The following is an 18,648-nucleotide window of genomic DNA, read 5'->3' on the forward strand; positions in this document are numbered from 1 at the left end:
TATGTATGTATGTATGTATGTATACTTTTTTCAAGGGGGGTTGTATTATACGATTTTTATTTTTTGCTCTGGGAAGCAAACGCAAATTTCATTGTATTTAGGTGCAATGACAGTAAAGATCTATTCTATTTTAGATGTTGTGTGGTTTACCTCATGGAGAGCCAGGGAGTGTCCGTATCTGTGGAGAGGAGCGCTGCTGATGGGAACCACGTCCCACGTGCTGCTGTCCAGATTGTAGCTGCACACAAAGACAAAACTTCTTCACTGAAAGTTTTACACTCTCTGCATCTTACCGGTGAGTCAAAGTGATGCAGCCTACTTCAGCACCATGTGGTAGTTGGAGTAGTTGAAGGAGTAGCCCCCCACCACCCACATGAGTCCAGAATGCACCAGAGCTCCATGAGAGGCCCGGCCCAGAGACTGGGCTGACGGTTTGATGCTGAGGAGCGTCCAGAAGGCATCGGTGGAGGGAACAGGAAGAGTGCAGTCTGGACCTGAGGCAGAGGGAGCAGCAAAAAGTTCAGCCATAACGCTGGTATTATTATTACAGGTCCCCCTTGTAAACGAGTCCCCGGGGCTCAATGACACTAACCTGTATAAATAAAGGTTGAATTGAATTATGGAATGTAGTTGTAAAGAGTGGAAGTTGGAACAAAACTCTGAGTTTAACCAAACCTTTTAAAGTCCTGAGATGCTTATTAAGAAAAAGCTATAATGTAAAGCTAAAAACAGCCGAACAGTAGCTAAAATCTAAAAGAAACAGAGCTCTAGCTAAAAGACAAAAGTAGCAAAGTGCTCACTAAAGTTTGAGAAACACAAGAAAAAAAAAACTATAAAAAGCAAAATACTACCTAAAAAACAGAAGTATCAAAATGGACGCAAAAAGACAAATAGCAAAATGTTAGCTAATACAAGCAGAACACTAAAATTATTAAAAGTACCAAAACAGTGGCTACAAATTTAAAGCAGCAAAAGCCTAGCTAAAAGCAGCAGAAGAGCAGCTAAACATTAAAGTGGGACAAGATGCAGCAGAATTCTAAGAAATTATTTTTGAATTAATTTTTTAAATCTTAAAGTTCTGAAATTATATGGAGAAGTTTATGTAGGTACAAATGTTGCAAAAAATAGTTAAATGTTGTTCAAAGTAAAAAAAAAAAAAAAAGAAGAATCCTTTAAAAAGTCATAGCTAATTATTTATGCTTTTAAGCTTTATAATATTTTTGATGTTTAAGTTTGTTGTAAAGAAAAAAAAAACAATTTTTTTTCATGAAGCAGAGTAAATGAGTCACATTTTTAACAAGAAATTTAAAGTTAAAATTTAATTTAATTTTTAAAATTGTTTTAAAACTTTAAGCTTTAGCTAAACATATATTTAAAAACAATTAATAAGGACACTGAACAGAAAGACTCTGCTCGTTTAAACCAGTCAAACCTAATAAAAAAGTTATATTATTTTAAATGAATTTCTCAAAATAAATAAATCAATGACAAACAAATGTGGAAATGTTAAATTTATCTCTGATCAAAAAACTAAAATCAATCAACCTTTATTTATACAGGTAAATCCCATTGAGCCTCGAGGACTCATTTACAAGAGAGACCTGATTTCAACAAAGAAAGATGACAACAATGGACAACAGCAACAACAATAAACAATTATAAAAAAGCATACTACAGTTTTTTTTTTTTTTTTTTTTAACAAATAGGATGGCTAAAAGGAAAAGGTAACAAAACAAAAAACAGCTAGATTCCAAGACAAATGTAGAAAACTAAAAACAGGAACATGTCAGCATTGGTCCCTGCCAGAAGTCCAACAGATTCTTAAAGACACTTAGAGAGGTCAAGGTCGAGAGCTTCAAAAATCTTTTTGTAAGATATTCCAGGAAACAGGAGCGGAATAGGAGAAGGCCCTTTTGCCTAGTTCAGTCCTCATTGAGGGAACACTGCAGGTAATAATGTCCTGAGAGCGCACGCTGTAGCTGCACTCACGCAGAGACAAGTAGGAGGAGATGTATGAAGGCAGCAGACCAAGAAGTGATTTAAAAATGAAAATGCACCAGTGAGAGAGTCTGCGTGAAGTTAATAATGTCCAGTTAACCAGTGAATACAGTGTGCAGTGGTGGGTATGATAACCACAGCCAGTTATGAATCTTAGTGCACCATGATAGACAGCATCCAACATCTGCAGGGTTCTTGTAGGAGCATTCATATAAATAATGTCACCATAATCAATGGAGGGAAGGAAAGTCACAGATACAAGGCATTTCCTAGCATTCAGGGTTAGACAGGATTTGTTTGTGAAAAAGAAACCCAGTTTAACTTTCAGTTTCTTTATCAAGTTTTCCACATGGAGCTTAAAAGAGAGATGTGAGTCGACCAAGATACCCAAATATTTATAGGAATCAACAAACTCAATGGGGACACCATTTGAGGATGAGATCGGAGGAAGAACTGCTGGGACCAACTTCCTATTTGAAAAAAGCATCCCTTTGCCTTAGCAACAGTTTTAGCTCGACAATAAACAACTGTGTCATCAGCATAGAAATGTATGGATGCATTAGGGATGTTTTTACCTACATTATGTATGTAGATTGTAAAGAGGGTGGGTCCTAAGACTGAGCCTTGTGGTACACCATTGTTAACTGTTAAATAACTGGAGGAAGTACCATTATGTTGAACACATTGCCTCCGGTCTGAAAGATAGTTAGAGAAACATCCAGTGGTGTGTTCTGAGAAACCGATTTCTGAGAGCTTATGACACAAGATGTTCTGATCCACAGTGTCAAAAGCTTTAGACAGGTCTAAGAAAAGTGCAGCATAATAATTCTTAGCATCCAGTGCTTCAATAACATCATTAAGAACCTTCAGTGAAGCAGTGGTTGTGCTGTGTTGTTTCCTGAAACCAGATTGATGTGGAGGTAAGATGTTAAATGAGTCCAAGTAATTTTTGATTTGAGAGTTTATCAGTTTTTCTAGAACCTTGACTAAAATGCAGAGTTTAGAGATTGGTCGATAGTTGTTCAGTGAGGTGGGGTCACCTCCCTTCAGCAAAGGAAGAACAAAGGCTGTTTTCCAAGTGTCTGGAATGGAGTTTTGGTTTATGGAGAGATTGAAGATGTGGGTCACAGGGACTGTGATGATATGAGCAGCCAGCCTTAAAAAATAAGGTGGAAGTTCATCTGGACCTGCAGATTTTTAGGATCAAGATCTTTTAACAGGTTATTAACCTCACTAACTGAGAATGGAGAAAAAGAGAAGGTGTGATTAACTGAGGATTGACTTGTAGGAGGGATTTGATTTGTACAAGTTTGGTTATTAAGTGAAGTGACTGATTTTCCATTAGTAACTGTGTCAAATAAAGAACTAGAAGCAACAAAGTGTTTGTTGAAACAGTTCAGGATCTCGTGCTTATTTGACACAGGAACAGAGATAACGAGAAGTTGTGATGGGAGGTCAGATGATTGGGGGCTGCCTGAGAGAGATTTGATGGTTTTCCAGAATCTGTTAGGGTCATTTAGATTTTTGGAGGTCTGAGATAAGAAATAGTTGCGTTTTGCTGCTTTGACAGCAGTTGTGCATTTATTCCTCATCTGTCGAAAACTCAACCAATCAGTGTCTGAGTCAGATTTTCTCGCTGCAGCCCAAAGATGATCTCTCCTGTGCAGGAGGTCAGCTAGCTCTGGAGAAAACCAGGGGCTGTCTCGCCCCTTCATTCTGAACTGACGAAAAGGAGCATGTATGTTCAAAATGCAATGATATGTGTTCGTCTAAAACCCATTCTTTTTTAATCTGTACAAACTACAAAAGAAAAGAAAAGTTATTTTTTAAAGTTTATGCAAGAAATCACTATGAATTTAACATGACCTTGTTTTAAGATTTTATTTTCATTCCATGCAGCGACCGACTGTTACCAGCAGGCAGCACTGCATCACCAATTATTTCAACTTCCCATCTGTGGAATGTCTTTTTTTATTATTATTATATTTTAATATACATTTAACTTTTTATTCCTTTTTTTAAGAGAGAGTTGTGAATCAAAGACAAAAGACAAGGTTGTTTAGGTAAACTAACAAAGGAATACACAATGTTTGTCAAAAATATAAAGAAGTCGAAGAAACTCCTGACTTTGAGCCTGAGGTTGAAAATAATGCTTCAGTTTTAAACATTTTTTGATCATGGTTTTGCAAAAATTATGAACTATGTATATGTGTGTATGTATATATATATATATATATATGTGTGTGTGTATTTTAACTTTTTTAAAACCTTTATGTAAACTGCTTTTAAGCTGTTTTTAGATTTTGCTGCAAGCGATATATAAATATATAAAACACCACTAATTATAAATTATACATAATAACTAGAGAAATTGCTTTTTCTGCAAAAATGCAGTCCATCCATCCATCCATTATCTTTACCCGCTTATTCCATTTTGGGTCACGGGGGTCGCTGGTGCCCATGTCCAGCAATCACTGTGCGAGGGGCGGGGTACACCCTGGACGGGTCGCAAGTCCATCACAGGGACACATAGAGACAAATGAGACAAACAACTATTCACTCTCTCACTCACACCTAGGGACAATTTAGAGTTACCAATCAGCCTAACATGCATGTTTTTGGACTGTGGGAGGAAACCGGAGTACCCGGAGAAAACCCACGCATGCACGGAGAGAACATGCAAACTCCACCCAGAAAGGCCCCTGGACTGGGGTTTGAACCAGGGACCTGCTTGCTGAGAGGCAGCAGCTCTACCAGTTGCGCCACCGTGCTGCCTGCGAAAATGCAGTGTGAATGCTTATTCCAGTAGAACTTGCTGAAAAACAGCAGAAATTATGTAAAACATGCTGAAATGTAGCTGAAATGGAAGAACAAGCTTACATTAGCACAATAAACTAGAAATAACACATATTTACTGATTTTGGCTTTAAAAAGCAACACAAAAATTGGGAAATTAGCTAAAGAAGATGAAATTAGCACAATTTTGCTGAAAATTAGCTGAAAGGGCAGAAAGGAAATTTAGCTATCAGAAGGAAGCAGAAAAAGCTGAAATGCGGTAAAATGGAATTATCTTAAAAAGCTAAAATTAACGTAAAAAAAGATAATAGCTGAAAAAACTAAAATTAGCATAACAGCCTAATATTAGCTGAGATCACTGAAACTAGTTGACAGATAACTGAAACTAGCAGAAATAAGCTGAAAGGAGCACATCAAGCTGAAATTATCAGAAAGAAGTTAATTAGGCTGAAAGAAGCAGAAATTACCACAAAAAACTTGAATTTATCTGAAAACAGCTGAAATTAGCTAAAAAAAATGCTAAAAGCTAGCTGAAAGGTAGAACAAACCTAAATTAGCAGAAGACAGCAGAAAGAACATGTTTGCCGAAATAGGATGAAAGAAGCAGAAATGAGTTAAAAAATGTAGAAATAATCTGAGAAAAGCTGAAATTAGCAACAACAAAAAAAAACAGCTTAAAAGTAGCTAAAAAACAGAAAGAAGCTCAAATTACCAGAAGGAAGTGAAGAAAACATATTTTTGCTGAATTGGGCTTAAAAAAGTAGAAATGAGTACAAAACATTTGAAATTAGCTGAAAATGTAAAATTAGCATAACAAGCTAAATAGTAGATGAAATAGCAGAAAAAGCTGAAATGTGCAGAATTAACCTGAAATGAGCAAAACAAGCTGAAATTAGTGAAAAGAAGTTAGACAAAGCACCAAAATGTTGTAGTTAGCAGAATAAATCAGAAAGGAGCAAAAAACAGCTGAAAGTAGCTGAAAACAAAGCTTAAAAATTTGCATAAGGATGCTGAAGTAGAACAAAAAGCGAAAGGCACAGTAAAAGGTTGTAAACAGATCTAAAGATTTGAAGGATGTAAAATGAGCTCAGTTCATTTTATATGAGGAAAAAATGGCATCAAAAGGCTAAATATTTCAAAAGTACACTTGCACCAATACCAAACGTCAGAGCAGGATTGTCCTGAAAGAGCTGAACGTTTTGATTTATGATTTGTTGAAATATCTTGAAAACTGTGGGACGAGAGTCGCGCTGAAAAACGTACAGAAGAAAAATGGATCCCAATAGTTTGAATGCTTCATAAACATTCACACAATAATGAGACAACATTTCTCAGAGTCCATTTTTTCAAAGATAAACTATTCAGACAGACGTCGTGTTTACTGGGATGAACAGGAGATCTGTGCTGTTTGTTGTTTGTGTGTCTTCTCATGCACATCATTAACGGTCAGAAGCAGAGACCCAGCAGGTCATCACCCCTGATGATGCAGATGTTTCACCTTGCCAGCTGTCGTTGCAGACGCAGAGCTTCTCTCCGGTCAGGTCGCAGTACCCGTGGTCTGGGCTGCCACAGTCCTCTCTGCAGTACGGGACGTCGCAGGCCTCTCCTTTCCAGTAGTCCTCACACTCACAGAACACCGGGCCCGCAGCAGAGTGTGCGGCGCTGCATCGGCCGTGGCCCGAGCAGTTGTTGGGGCACGAGTTGATCCTGGGGGGGGACATAATTAGGGAAAAGGATCTTCAAGGTCAGACAGACAAGTTCAGATAAGCCTTGGGATATTTTAAACAAAATGAAAACACGAGTCTTGTTACAGTCATAGAAAGGACTTTAGTGGCAGCCAGAGGGCTGAACAACTCAATCAGCTGAAGAAGCTGAAACTATGTTGGTAAAGCTAAAACAAGCAAAACACTCGCTAAAAGAAACAAAACACTATGAGACAAACGTAGCACAACTCTAGCTAAAAGCAGCAGAAGGCTAAATAGTAAATAGCTAAAAGTTAAAAGTACTGAAAAGGCATACCCATGGCTAAATATAGCAAAAACAAGCAAAAAGCTATCAAAAATAGCAAAATGCTGTCTAGGAGCTGGAAGTAGCAAACAGCTAGTGAAAAGAATAGAAAGGCAAGTTGGAAGCTAAAAAAGCAGAAAACTAATTAAAAATCAGCAAAATACTAGCTAAAAGCTACATGTAGCAGAACAACATGTAAAAAATAGCTAAATGCTTTGAGCAGAAACTTTGTTAGCTAAATGCTTTCTACATTTTTAAAGTAGCAGAATGACAATAGTAGCAAAACAGTAGCAAAAAGCTACAATAGCTCTACAAACAAGCTGCAAGTATTTCTTTTATTTCCATTGTGTTATGAATCACCTTTTGTAACTTTCGATTGTAAGATTTGGTACTTTTTGTTGTGTATTGTTATGGTTAAATAAAGTTTAAAAAAAAAAAACTAGCAAAAAAAAAAGCTGCAAGTGTCAAAAGTTGACTAAAAGTACCATACCATACCAATTTATTTATATAGCACTTTAAACAGCAACAAGGCCAACCAAAGTGCTGTACAAAAGAACCAAACATGCACAGCAGACAGGAAAACATAAAATAGAAATACAGATACAAATAGCAGCAGAAGCTAACTAAAATGGCCAACAGAGTAGAGAACAGACCGGACCAAAACAAATCACACCGTGTTAAAGGCAAGCGAATAGAAGTGGGTCTTCAAGCGAGACTTAAAGACTGAGAGTGTGGGAGCCTGCCGGACACTCAGTGGCAAGTACTTGAACAGTAGCTAAAGGAGCAGAATGGTGGTGAAATAACTATAAGACCAAAATAAAGTCAGTAAGCTGAAGCAGATTTCAAAGAACTAAATCGATCTACGTGTCTTTTTATGGGAAATATTTATAAAATAAAAGTATATTTTCTAAAAAATAGTGTAAAAAGTTAGAAAAACCAAGAGTCTGAATGTTTTACTGCATAAATGGCTAAAAAAGCAGATTGAAGAAAATAGACAGTAACAAAATGTGGGAGAAAACTTAAAAATGATCTTATGTTGTTAACTCAGCATTCAGAATATTTAATGACCTTCAACATGACCTTCTCTCGAGCAGCACTTTCAAATGTGCAGTAGTCAATGTCTGAATGAGTCCAGCTCATCAGTTTTACAGATATTAACCTCATATTTGGGGTGGTAGTAGCTGGGAGTCATCCCTGACACATACTTTGAGCCCTAAGAGCTCACACAAGAAGAAAGTTTCAAAGTTTGGCGTGGAAAAAAGAAGACGACATGTGTCAAACTCAAGGCCTGGGGGCCAAATGTGGCCCTCATTGACATCTTATCTGGCCCCCAAGATGAAATGTGAAATGTAAAATATTTCTATCTCTTTAAAGTTTTCAGTAATATTTGATTATGATATTGAAAGCACAACAGAGAACATCAAATGAGCCAATCAAACTCTTGTTGAGGAACCTGTGACCAAGAAAAGATGTTGAGTATCTGATTGGAGTTCATGTAGATTCTGAAATTGTCTCTTAGTTTGAAAAAGGTTTTAATTTTGGCCCCTTTTTGTAAGTGAGTTTGACACCCCTGCAGGTGATACGTATTCCTGCAAGAGATGCTAGCTTCATTACAGTTGTTTTGGATGCATTAGTGACGTAACACGGAGGAACAAGATCCTAAAAAACAAGAAACATCACAGGAGCTCATGGTAAACAGCTCTTTGAGACTAACTAACTAAAACTAGCATTAGTCTCTGTCAAACTGTGCTCTCTGTGGTGCGTCCACATCCAGTTTCATCTTGTTGTATGTTAAGAGGTCGGCTATGAGGCAACTACACTGGATCTACTTTGAGTTTAGGAGCCTTTACACGCTAGAATTGTTCACAAGGCCATCCATCCATTATCTTTTCTTCCTTTTTGGGACGCAGGGGTCACTGGTGCCCATGTCCAGCCATCACTGTGCAAGAGGTGGGGGACACTCTGGACAGGTCTCCAGTCCATCACTGGGACACATAGAGACAAACGAGACAAGCAATAATTCACTCTCTCACTCACATCTAGGGACAATTTAGAGTTACCAATCAGCCTAACATGCATGTTTTTGGTCTGTGGGAGGAAACCCACGCATGCACGGAGAGAACATGTAAACTCCACCCAGAAAAGCCCCTGGACCGGGATTTAAACCAGTGTAACCTGCTCGCTGAGAGGCAGCAGCTCTACCAACTGCGCCACCGTGCTGCCCAAATAACAACAACAACAACAACAACAACAACAACAACAACAATAATAACAATAATAATAATAATACATAGTCAGGTAGTGGGCAGGACTGAAAATGGGTGATAAAGTGAAATATTAGCTGAAGTTCAAAGAATACAAGTGGTACACCAGTGTCCCTCGATTTAAATAATGTTTGTTGTTTTTTAGATGTTTTTCTGGACTGGTATTGAAGAGGGGATGAAGTAAATAATGTTTCTGGGCATGATATACAAGTGGAGTTACACTGGAGAACAGCAGAGGTTATTTAGAGGTTATTTCCTTAGATAGAAAACTTTACTAATTGGCTTTTAATCTATGTGAATGTTCCTGTTCTGAGCCCTGAGATAACTTTGTTGTGAATTGATGCTATATAAATAAACTGAATTTAAATGAATGATTTATTTTTATTTTTGCATGTGTGTGGCTACACACCAATATGGACGTAGGCACCTTATTTGTTAAAGTTATCATGCTCACAACCTGCACAGCTGGATGGACAAACAAATCGAGGGTATTTCCATTTCCCCCTCCTCACTCCATGACAGGCAACAAAACAAGACCTTGAGAAAATTTAGAATACTACTAATCAAGATCTCTTAAAATTATTATAAGAAAGTATTTTTCCTAAAGTTTAACAAAGTAAAGTTAAATTCTTCAAACCCTGCGCAGTAGTCTAGTTAAAAGTTGACACGTGTTTTATCCAGTATACTGTATATAAAACATGTCATTTAGGCATCCCTGTAAACGTAAAGCAAGTTTTAACCCATATCTTTCGGATCAGACGACCATGGCTCAGGAGTGCACTGATCCACATTTCATGTGTATGTGCACGTTCATTATACCAACCCTATAATCCATCGCCTTCCCCCTCCTCCTGTAAGCCAGAAATAGTTCTCTGTGTCATCTTCAAGGATATTCAAATCCCTTCAATGAGCACTGACTCTATGAGGAGTAGAGAGAACAGGCTGCTGGGAGGCGGGGCTTAAAGTCAACGAATAAGGCTTCTTTTAATAAAAACATACATCGAGCTTTAAATGGAATCTATTTCATATCTCATGGGAAAACATCACTTTTTAATAGCAAATTACAGTCAGTTCTTCAAATTCAAGCTTGTTTTTCAAATACAGTTTCTTGCTGCTGTTCTTGAGTCAGACAACTTCAAATTAAAACCAGTATTGAGCATCACTACATTCATCTTCACTACATTGTCCTGGAGCAGCTGCACAAGAAGCAGGAACTCTGTCCAGAGCATCACGTTTTATATCATAACCTCCTGAGACCCAGGGATTTTTTATTTTTTATTTATTTAATTTAATTTAATTTTTTTCATATCAATCAAAGTTTGGGATGGTAAAAATCACATTGTAAAACATTTTTTGTTTTTACCAATTTTTACTTAAATTTGACAACATGTGCACTTCAGTTCACATCAGGACTTTGTTGTTCGCAATTGTGAAACACTAACAAATTTCAAGGGCTGATTATGAAAATTGAAAGCTCCACAAAATATTTGTAAACAGAATATTAAAGCATAGTAAACATTTGGTGGCTCGGTTGGTAGAGTTGTTGCCTCTCAGAGAGAAGGTCGCTGGTTCAAATCCCGGCCTGGGGCCTTTCTGGGTGGAGTTTGCATGTTCTCTCCGTGCATGTGTGGGTTTTCTCCAAGTACTCCAGTTTCCTCCCACAGACCAACATACATGTGAGACTGATGGTAACTCTAAATTGTCCCTAGGTGTGAGTGAGAGACTGAATGGATATTTGTCTCATTTGTCTCTATGTGTCCCTGTGATGGACTGGAGACCTGTCCAGGTGTCCCCGCCTCTCGCCCACTGACCCCCGTGACCCGAAAAGAAAGCAGCAGGTACAGATAATGGATGGATGGATAAAACATAGAACAGCAGCTCATGTTCTAACTTAGAACCAACATAGAACTCATGGACTTTTCAGTAGCTTTAGACCACTGGCCTAGGAACAACCGATTACACCGGACCTTTTGTCTCACAAAAGTCCAATCATTTATGATACGTTTGGCACTTCACACATCTCAAATATGTTTTCCTTTTGCACCCAGGCATTCTGCAGCTAAAAGGCCTTGGACAGTTAACCATTTCAGGCAAGTGGGCTGCACCATATTTTCTTATTCTCTCATCTGGATCAGGCTACCGTTTCCTGATCCCTGGGAGAACTCCACATCACTCCAGTCATTCAGGTCTTGTTGACATGTCTGTCCCTCGGCCAAGAGGAGCTGGAACTCCCAGTATTGGGAGGTTTTCTCGCAGCTCATTGCAAGGCCTGACTGTCTTGTTGGTACTGAAGGCACACATTTGTGATAGCTAAATCAATTGAGTATGGTTCGAACAGTCTACTTCTTGGTCCGGCTGGACATTCTGTAGAAGTTGAGCATGTGATCACATGTTAACCCCTCCCATGTTGGTGTTATATTCTGCACCCTGTTTCTTTTTTCTCAGAATTACAAATCACAGATCTCTACATGTTGGTTTTGGCCTGAAAAGGATGAAGACACATAGATACTGGCCCTGTGTCTTTGTCCACTACGTCTGGCTCTGTATTTTGGTCATCCTCATCTGTAGAGTCAAGTCAAGTCAAGTCATCTTTATTTGTAGAGCACAATTTAAAACAGATAAACTGTTATCAAAGTGCTTAACAGAAATGTAGCAAAACATAGGCAGCAAACCAAAAACATCATACAGAATTAAAATTACTGGAGCAATAACACACACTAATGATCACACTAAGGAAAAACAAGCAGTAAAAATAAACGTCAATCATAAAACAACAGAATTTAAAATGAGGTACACAGAACAAAATAAACTAACTCACACCGTATTAAACGCCAGAGCAAACAGGTGCGTTTTAAGGAGGGATTTGAACATCAGGAGGGAGGAAGCCTGCCTGATGTTGAGGGGCAGGTTGTTCCACAGGTTGGGACCTCTGACTGAAAAAGCTCGATCCCCTCGGAGCTTCAGGCGTGATTTTGGAACGACCAAAAGAAGCTGGTCCGATGATCTCAGGGCCCGAGACGGAACATATGGTTCCAGGAGCTCGGAGAGGTAGAGGGGTGCGAGGCCATTTAGGCACTTATATGTCAGGAGGAGAATCTTGAAGTCGATTCTGGATCGCACAGGAAGCCAGTGAAGGGAGGACAGAACAGGTGTGATGTGCTCAGACCTACGTGTACCAGTTAAAAGCCGAGCAGCTGCATTTTGGACGAGCTGGAGACGTGAAATGGACGCCTGACTGACCCCAGCATAAAGTGAGTTACAATAGTCCAGGCGGGTTGTGATGAAGGCATGGACTAATGTTTCAAGGTTGGGTCTGGATAACACTGGCTTGAGCTTAGCTACCTGCCGCAGTTGGAAAAAACTTTTCTGCAGAACTGAACTGATCTGTTAGTCAAACTTAAAATCCGAGTCAAAAACCACCCCAAGATTTCTAACAGTGTGCTTGAGATAGGGCTGAAGTGAGTCCAGGTTTGCAGGATCTGAGGAGGCAGCTGAGCTAGGACTAAAGACGATGACTTCAGTTTTCTGGTCGTTAAAACTGAGAAAATTTGAAGTCATCCATGCCTTAATGTCATCTAGACATTTGAGGAGAGGGTGGATGGAACGAGCACTGGCTGGTTTCAGTGGCAGGTAGATCTGGCAGTCATCGGCATAGCAATGGAATGAGATGGCATGTTTTCTTAAGATGGATCCCAGTGGGAGCAGATAGAGCGAGAAAAGAAGGGGTCCAAGGATCGAGCCCTGTGGGACCCCGCAGGAAAGAGGCACCGAAGTGGACAGACTTTCACCAACCTGGGTGTATTGAACGTGGGTGTATTGAACCGTTTCGGTACGGCATGTTAGGTTTGGTCCACGTGCGTACCATTTCAGTTATTTTTTCACTCATTAAATTTTATTAACGAGAAATTATGTGCCATGGAACTAAAGTTCCAAAGCGTGTTTCAGCACGGTGCTATTATCTTAAAGCATGCGCAGCATTAGCAGCCTAGCATTAGCAGCCTAGCATCTCGCTGCGGTCTCCTGTTGGGGAACATTATGGCTTTCTTGTTAAAAGACAAGTGTAAATCCAAAGCTGTGTGTCGACGTTGTTTCACGGAGATTGGATCTGAAGCAGCAACACGTCTAACTTGTTAACGAGCTTGAAACAACATAATTCGAATATGAACGTAGTTTGGTGCAAAGACCAATAACAGCAGCATTTAAACAACTTTTATCAGGTCATTCAGATCGGTCCAGAGCAATAACACAAGCTGTAGGAGTTTTTAAAGCTCTGGATCTACGTTTCTGTTGTTGATGTGCCGGCTTTAAAGTTCTTGAGCCTCGCTACGACATCACATCATGTCAACACTTCAGCCAAAAAGTTGTAGCAGCACTTTATGAAAAAGCTAAAACTGTTTGTCAACAAGTCCTGGACCAGATTAAAGTCCTGACCTGATGATGATGATCAAGAGAATCAACCTCCTCATAACAAATGATGACAGTTCAAGAAGAGGTATTGTTATTTTATTATTATTATCTAATTGACTTTTTTTATTTAAAATTATAATCTTATTAACTCTTTTTTTTTATCTCTTTGTGTTTTATTTCCAGTCTGTGACAGAGATAACAGCTGAGTCTTCTTCCTCTTCAGGGAAATCAGCGGTCACCTCCAGCTAAGAAGTGTGTGATGAGTGAACTCTGAACTTTTCCAGGGACCTGTCCCGCCTGTGGGAGCAGGTCCAAGAGGTTGTGAGTAATGAGGCCAAATACAGCCACACTGCAAAATTATCAAAGCTCTACCTCTTTATTCCTGCTACTGTTGTTAGTGAGCGGGTTTCTCCACCGATGGAGATATTCACTGCAACTAGATCTGTGCTTTTGGCAGAAAATGTGGACAAGTTGGTCTTTTTGACCAAAAACTTAAAACTTGATTAGTTAGATTGTAAACAGTCTGTTGCTGCTTATTGTTCTGCTTCTGACTGTTATTGTATTTATTAAGATTTTCATTATTGTTAGTATAGTTTATTTATTGTAAAGAGTGCTGTTTATTTAAAATATCATCAAAATGGGTTGCTTTTATTTATTTTTATACAAACATATTGTTTACTTGTCATATTTTCAAAATAAACATTTTGTAAGTCTTTATTTTGGCCTTTTTTTTTTTGTGCCGAAAATGAACTGAACCAAGCCCTGCTTGAAACTGAACCGAACCGAAATGTGATTTTAGCGTACCGTTACACCCCTACTCATCTGATTCCACATGTGAGTCCTCACCACTCCTGTCTGTCTTATTGGACTCTCATCTTCTGAAAGATCAATGTCTGAATTTCCCTCAGTGATTCTGTACATGATGTTCTCCTGTTCTGTCAAAGAGCTGTCTGCTAAAAAATGGTGAAAAAACACAAGTACAAAGTGCTGACGTGCACTACAGTACACATGGATAAATTAGTCTTTTTCCTTATTAAGCAAATTAGGTTTAATTTTGAAGAGTCAATAAAATTACTTATTAGATGTTTATTTTAAAAAAATATTCAAAACAAAAAGGTAAAAAACATTCTAAATATAAATATCGGGCTTACTTTCTGTCTTCCATAAAATGAGCTGGTTTTTATGCCAGCCATTTTTAAAAGACAGGAAAAGGAAACTTCCAAAGATCACACCCCCACACGCATGACATCATTTTAAAGCTACAGTTGTCCTCTAAAAGCAACATCAGGACTTTGTAGAGTGGCAAATGTAGAATGGGAGATACAAGCTAAACAAAAATGTGTACTACAGTACACAAAAATGAATTGCTGGGTTCAGGAGGATATATCAGTTGGTAGTACTTTATCAATGATGGTGTCAAATGAAGAAAGACTAAATATCTTGTTCTTTAACCATTTGGCATCAGATCAGCCCTCTTTGAAACTGAACCTCCAACACAGACACAGGAGTGATGACCGAAAGAGAAAGAATAAAGGCTGAACGAAATCTGAACGTACGAGTAGGCGATGTTGAACCCAGTCAGGTTGTACGCAGCGTCACTGAAGAAGTGGAGCAGGGCGTATCCTGATGTCGTCACCACCTCAGGTACCGTCTCACGTCCTCCGGCTTCAGGAACCACTAGACCACTGAGAAAGAACAGTCTACTTGAAACCCTTAGAAGTCTCTGGTTGTCACACGTCAATCATTTTGTGCCTACAGTTTTGTGTAGGAGCCATTTTCAGTTGTCCCTGTTGGACTCTGCATCCAGCAGAATCTTGTGTTTTTGGAATCAGATTCTCACCGTGGAAGTGCCAAATAGAGCAAACAAGTCAAACAACCATTCACACTCTCACTAACACATCGGGACAGTTTAGAGTTATCAATGAACCTGTTTGTGTGATCTGTTTCATTAGTATTACTGTTAGCACTGTGTACAGTACAAACTGTCTATCTACTATGTGTGTACTGGATGTGTACTGTGTATGTATTGTGTGTATACTGTTATTGTACTGTACATATACTGTTAGTGTACTTGTGTACTGTGTATGTTCTCTGTGTGCACTGTATTTACTGTGTGTGTACTGTTTTTATATGTGTGTGTTTGTACTGAGTATGTACTGTGTAAGTATTACTTTTGTACTTTGCATGTACTGTTGTTGTACTGTCTATGCACTGTTTATTTACTGTATGTGTACTTTGTACATGCTGTCTTTGTACTGTGTGTGTACTGTGTTTGTACAGTCTATGTATGATTTGTGTACTGTGAAGAGAGCTGTAATTTGTAAATATTTAGCCAGACTTATAAATGTCTACGTCTTTGTCTAGATCCAACAATTTTCAGTCAGGTCATCTGGACAGTTTCTTTTTTTGCTGAAACATTTCACCTTCAGGCTTCATCAGTCAAGGAAACACACAACACAAAACTGATTCTTCCCCCAAACAGCTTACTCCAAAGTGGAACAAACCAGTTGTGTTGGTGCTAAGATGGTGTCTTTGGCACGCCCCCTCCTCCGATGTCGGCCCTCTTCCTCGTCGACAGTCATGTCAAACTGGTTCAAAACCAACAAAGTCCATGCTCAATAATCCAGGTATACAATCTATCCAGGTATACAATCTAAATAAAAGACCTGACTGAAAATTGTTGGATTGTATACCAGGATTATTGAGCATGGACTTTCTTGGTCTTTGTCTAGAGCTGCTAGAGGTTTAGCCAATCAGATGGCAGAATAGTAAGCTTGTTGTTTCAGTGCTTGTGCATCGGTACTTTTAAACATGAAACGGTTTTAGAAGCGTTATTGTATTTGGTAAACTTTAACCAGAAAAATCATTGTAATGAACACTTTAATTAGTGATATGTGCTGCTGATTATCCATGCAGCTGATTTCTTACCCATAAGCTGTTATATTCATACCCATCTGCTCACAACAGACTCATGTTCAGGCTGCTGTTTAATAAACTGTATTATATATTGTTTAGAGTATATCTTAGATCCTTGTAAAAAAAAATTCTTCTTTTATATACTTTATATTTTTGCTATTTTTGGGTGTAACTGGGACCTAGTTGCACCTCATGTACCACATGTGATGTGAATGACAATAAAGAACTTTGAACCTTGAACCTATTATACTTATTTTCTAAGAGTTTGTCTGAAGCTGCTGGAGGATTATCCACTCAGTCAGCAGAATAGTACGCTTCTTGCTTCAGTGTTCATGCATCGGTACTTTAAATATGAAACAGTAAAGAAGTGTTGTTGTATTTGGTAAACTCTGAGCCCGCTCAGAGCTTCAGGGTAACAGGAACATCCAGTGAGCAGCTGCAGTCTGTACTGACACGATGACAGTGATTAGCTTTAAACAAACACTCTGCACTGCAGAGGCACCACTCATTTTATTATGCTTGTTGATTTCTCCTGTGAGGATTAGCAGTGCATCCTGTGCTTGGCCAGTAACGTCTAGTGTTTTTACTGCTCTGCACCATTGCACCCTTTAAGCAGCTACACATTTTTTATATTCATTGTATTGAACCTCATTCCCTCCAGGTGATATCGCTGCAGGCTTTGTATAATTAGGTGTCAGGTGTCCAATTTTCCAGTTTAAGGGCTCAGCTGAATTTTTAATTAAAGATAAACTCCTGTAGGTGCATGAATCACCAAGATATTATTGTGTTTTAATGAATTTGTCTGAAACTAAAAGAGGCTCTTCACATATTTACAGGCAAAAACAGCAACATTTGCAACAAAGCTCCTTAAGAAGCTGCAGCGTTCAGAGATAATGTGACTAATGGCCATATTTTCTTTCCATTAACGCTGTATTGTGGAACGGCTGTAATTATGAAGCCCATTGTTTGGCTTTACGTTCATCCATTTGCTTGAAGAAGTGTACATATTGCAGCTGTTGACTGCTACCCGAGCAGTTTGCGTATCTCCTCCTTGTCCATTCGATGTAGCAGCCTCTCACCTGAAGACAGCAATCAAGGGGGCGTAGATGGAGTCCCCGTCGTAGACGTACATGTGGTCCCAGCTGCACTCGGTGGCAAAGTGACTGAAGCGCAGTCGGAGTGCCGTGTCAGGGCTGCAGGAGAGCACAAAGAGCTGATTGATGTAGGTGCTTTTGAAGGCAGTTGATGTTTTTCAAACACGTCCAGACTATCTACAGGTCTGAAACTCAAAGTCAACATCAGCTTTCACTGTACTGAAGTTCACATAAAGCCTAACCTTTGACATCTGAAACATGCATGACATGTTCTAGATCACAAACTGATATCAGAACCTTAATGATAAAGGACATGTAAGATCCTGGCTGATGTGACATCTATATGTGTATCAAAGTTTGTTGAAAGATCTTGAGTGGATTTGAAATTATTGGGGCGACAGGAGACAGTTTATTAGATTGTACCTGAAAATGTTCCTCCATCGACAGGTGTATATAATTACATATCTTTGAGTTTTGAATGGTTTATTTTAACAAGCGGTCCAACGATGTCCCCCGTCTCTGAGGGATCTGAATAGTGAATGTTTGTAGTTTTGGAGATGAGTGTTTTTCTGGACAAGAATTCAACAGAGAATGTAAATGGACTGTACATATACAGTATTACACCTTTCTATCTTATCAAGATACTCAAAGTGCTTTACACTACAATCTGTGCCTCATTCACCCATTCATACAGCACTCTACTAGATCTCTACAAAACCAATTGAACAAATCATTCTAAAGAGACTAATCATGCTTTATCACATTCATACACTGATGGGACACACATCCGAGGCTATGAGGGGTTCAGTGAGTTGCCCAGGAACACTTTGGCATGTGGCTGCTGGTGGATTTGAACCCCCAACTCTTGCATTGGAGGACGACTGCTCTAACCACTCAGCCAAAGCCGCCCCTGTGAGTAAGTAAATAAGTAAACCTACATGTTTTTGGTGCAAGATATTCTGGTTCGTATGGGTTACAATATAGAGAATAATAGAGTGTTGTTGTTTTTTTTTTGTTTGTTTACTTTGCTTTGTTTTGTTTCTTCTTGTCCAAGTCATCATAGAGTGATTGATCCTGGTGAGTGGAGGGAGCAGTTTTATCCACCACCACTCCCTGTCGATGGATGGATGGATGGATGGATGGATGGATGGAAGGAAGGAAGGAAG

The 18,648-nt window shown here is 38.9% G+C and overlaps 1 protein-coding gene across 1 annotated transcript in view; it reads right to left on the reverse strand.

Annotated features, from left to right (window-relative positions):
- The window catches only part of LOC119430667 (attractin-like protein 1), a 201,130-nt gene that overhangs the window by 127,332 nt on the left and 55,150 nt on the right, over nt 1-18,648 (reverse strand). The window contains exons 3-7 of the mRNA XM_037698128.1: nt 17,468-17,581; nt 15,029-15,157; nt 6,293-6,501; nt 320-494; nt 151-238 (exon numbers count right to left, since the gene is read on the reverse strand). Of these exons, the coding sequence (XP_037554056.1) occupies nt 151-238; nt 320-494; nt 6,293-6,501; nt 15,029-15,157; nt 17,468-17,581 (715 nt within the window). The remainder of the gene's footprint in view (nt 1-150; nt 239-319; nt 495-6,292; nt 6,502-15,028; nt 15,158-17,467; nt 17,582-18,648) is intronic.

The sequence above is a fragment of the Nematolebias whitei genome, chromosome 1 (genome assembly GCF_014905685.2).
Source record: "Nematolebias whitei isolate Nwh7 chromosome 1, NemWhi1, whole genome shotgun sequence".
Classification (NCBI taxonomy): Eukaryota; Metazoa; Chordata; class Actinopteri; order Cyprinodontiformes; family Rivulidae; genus Nematolebias; species Nematolebias whitei.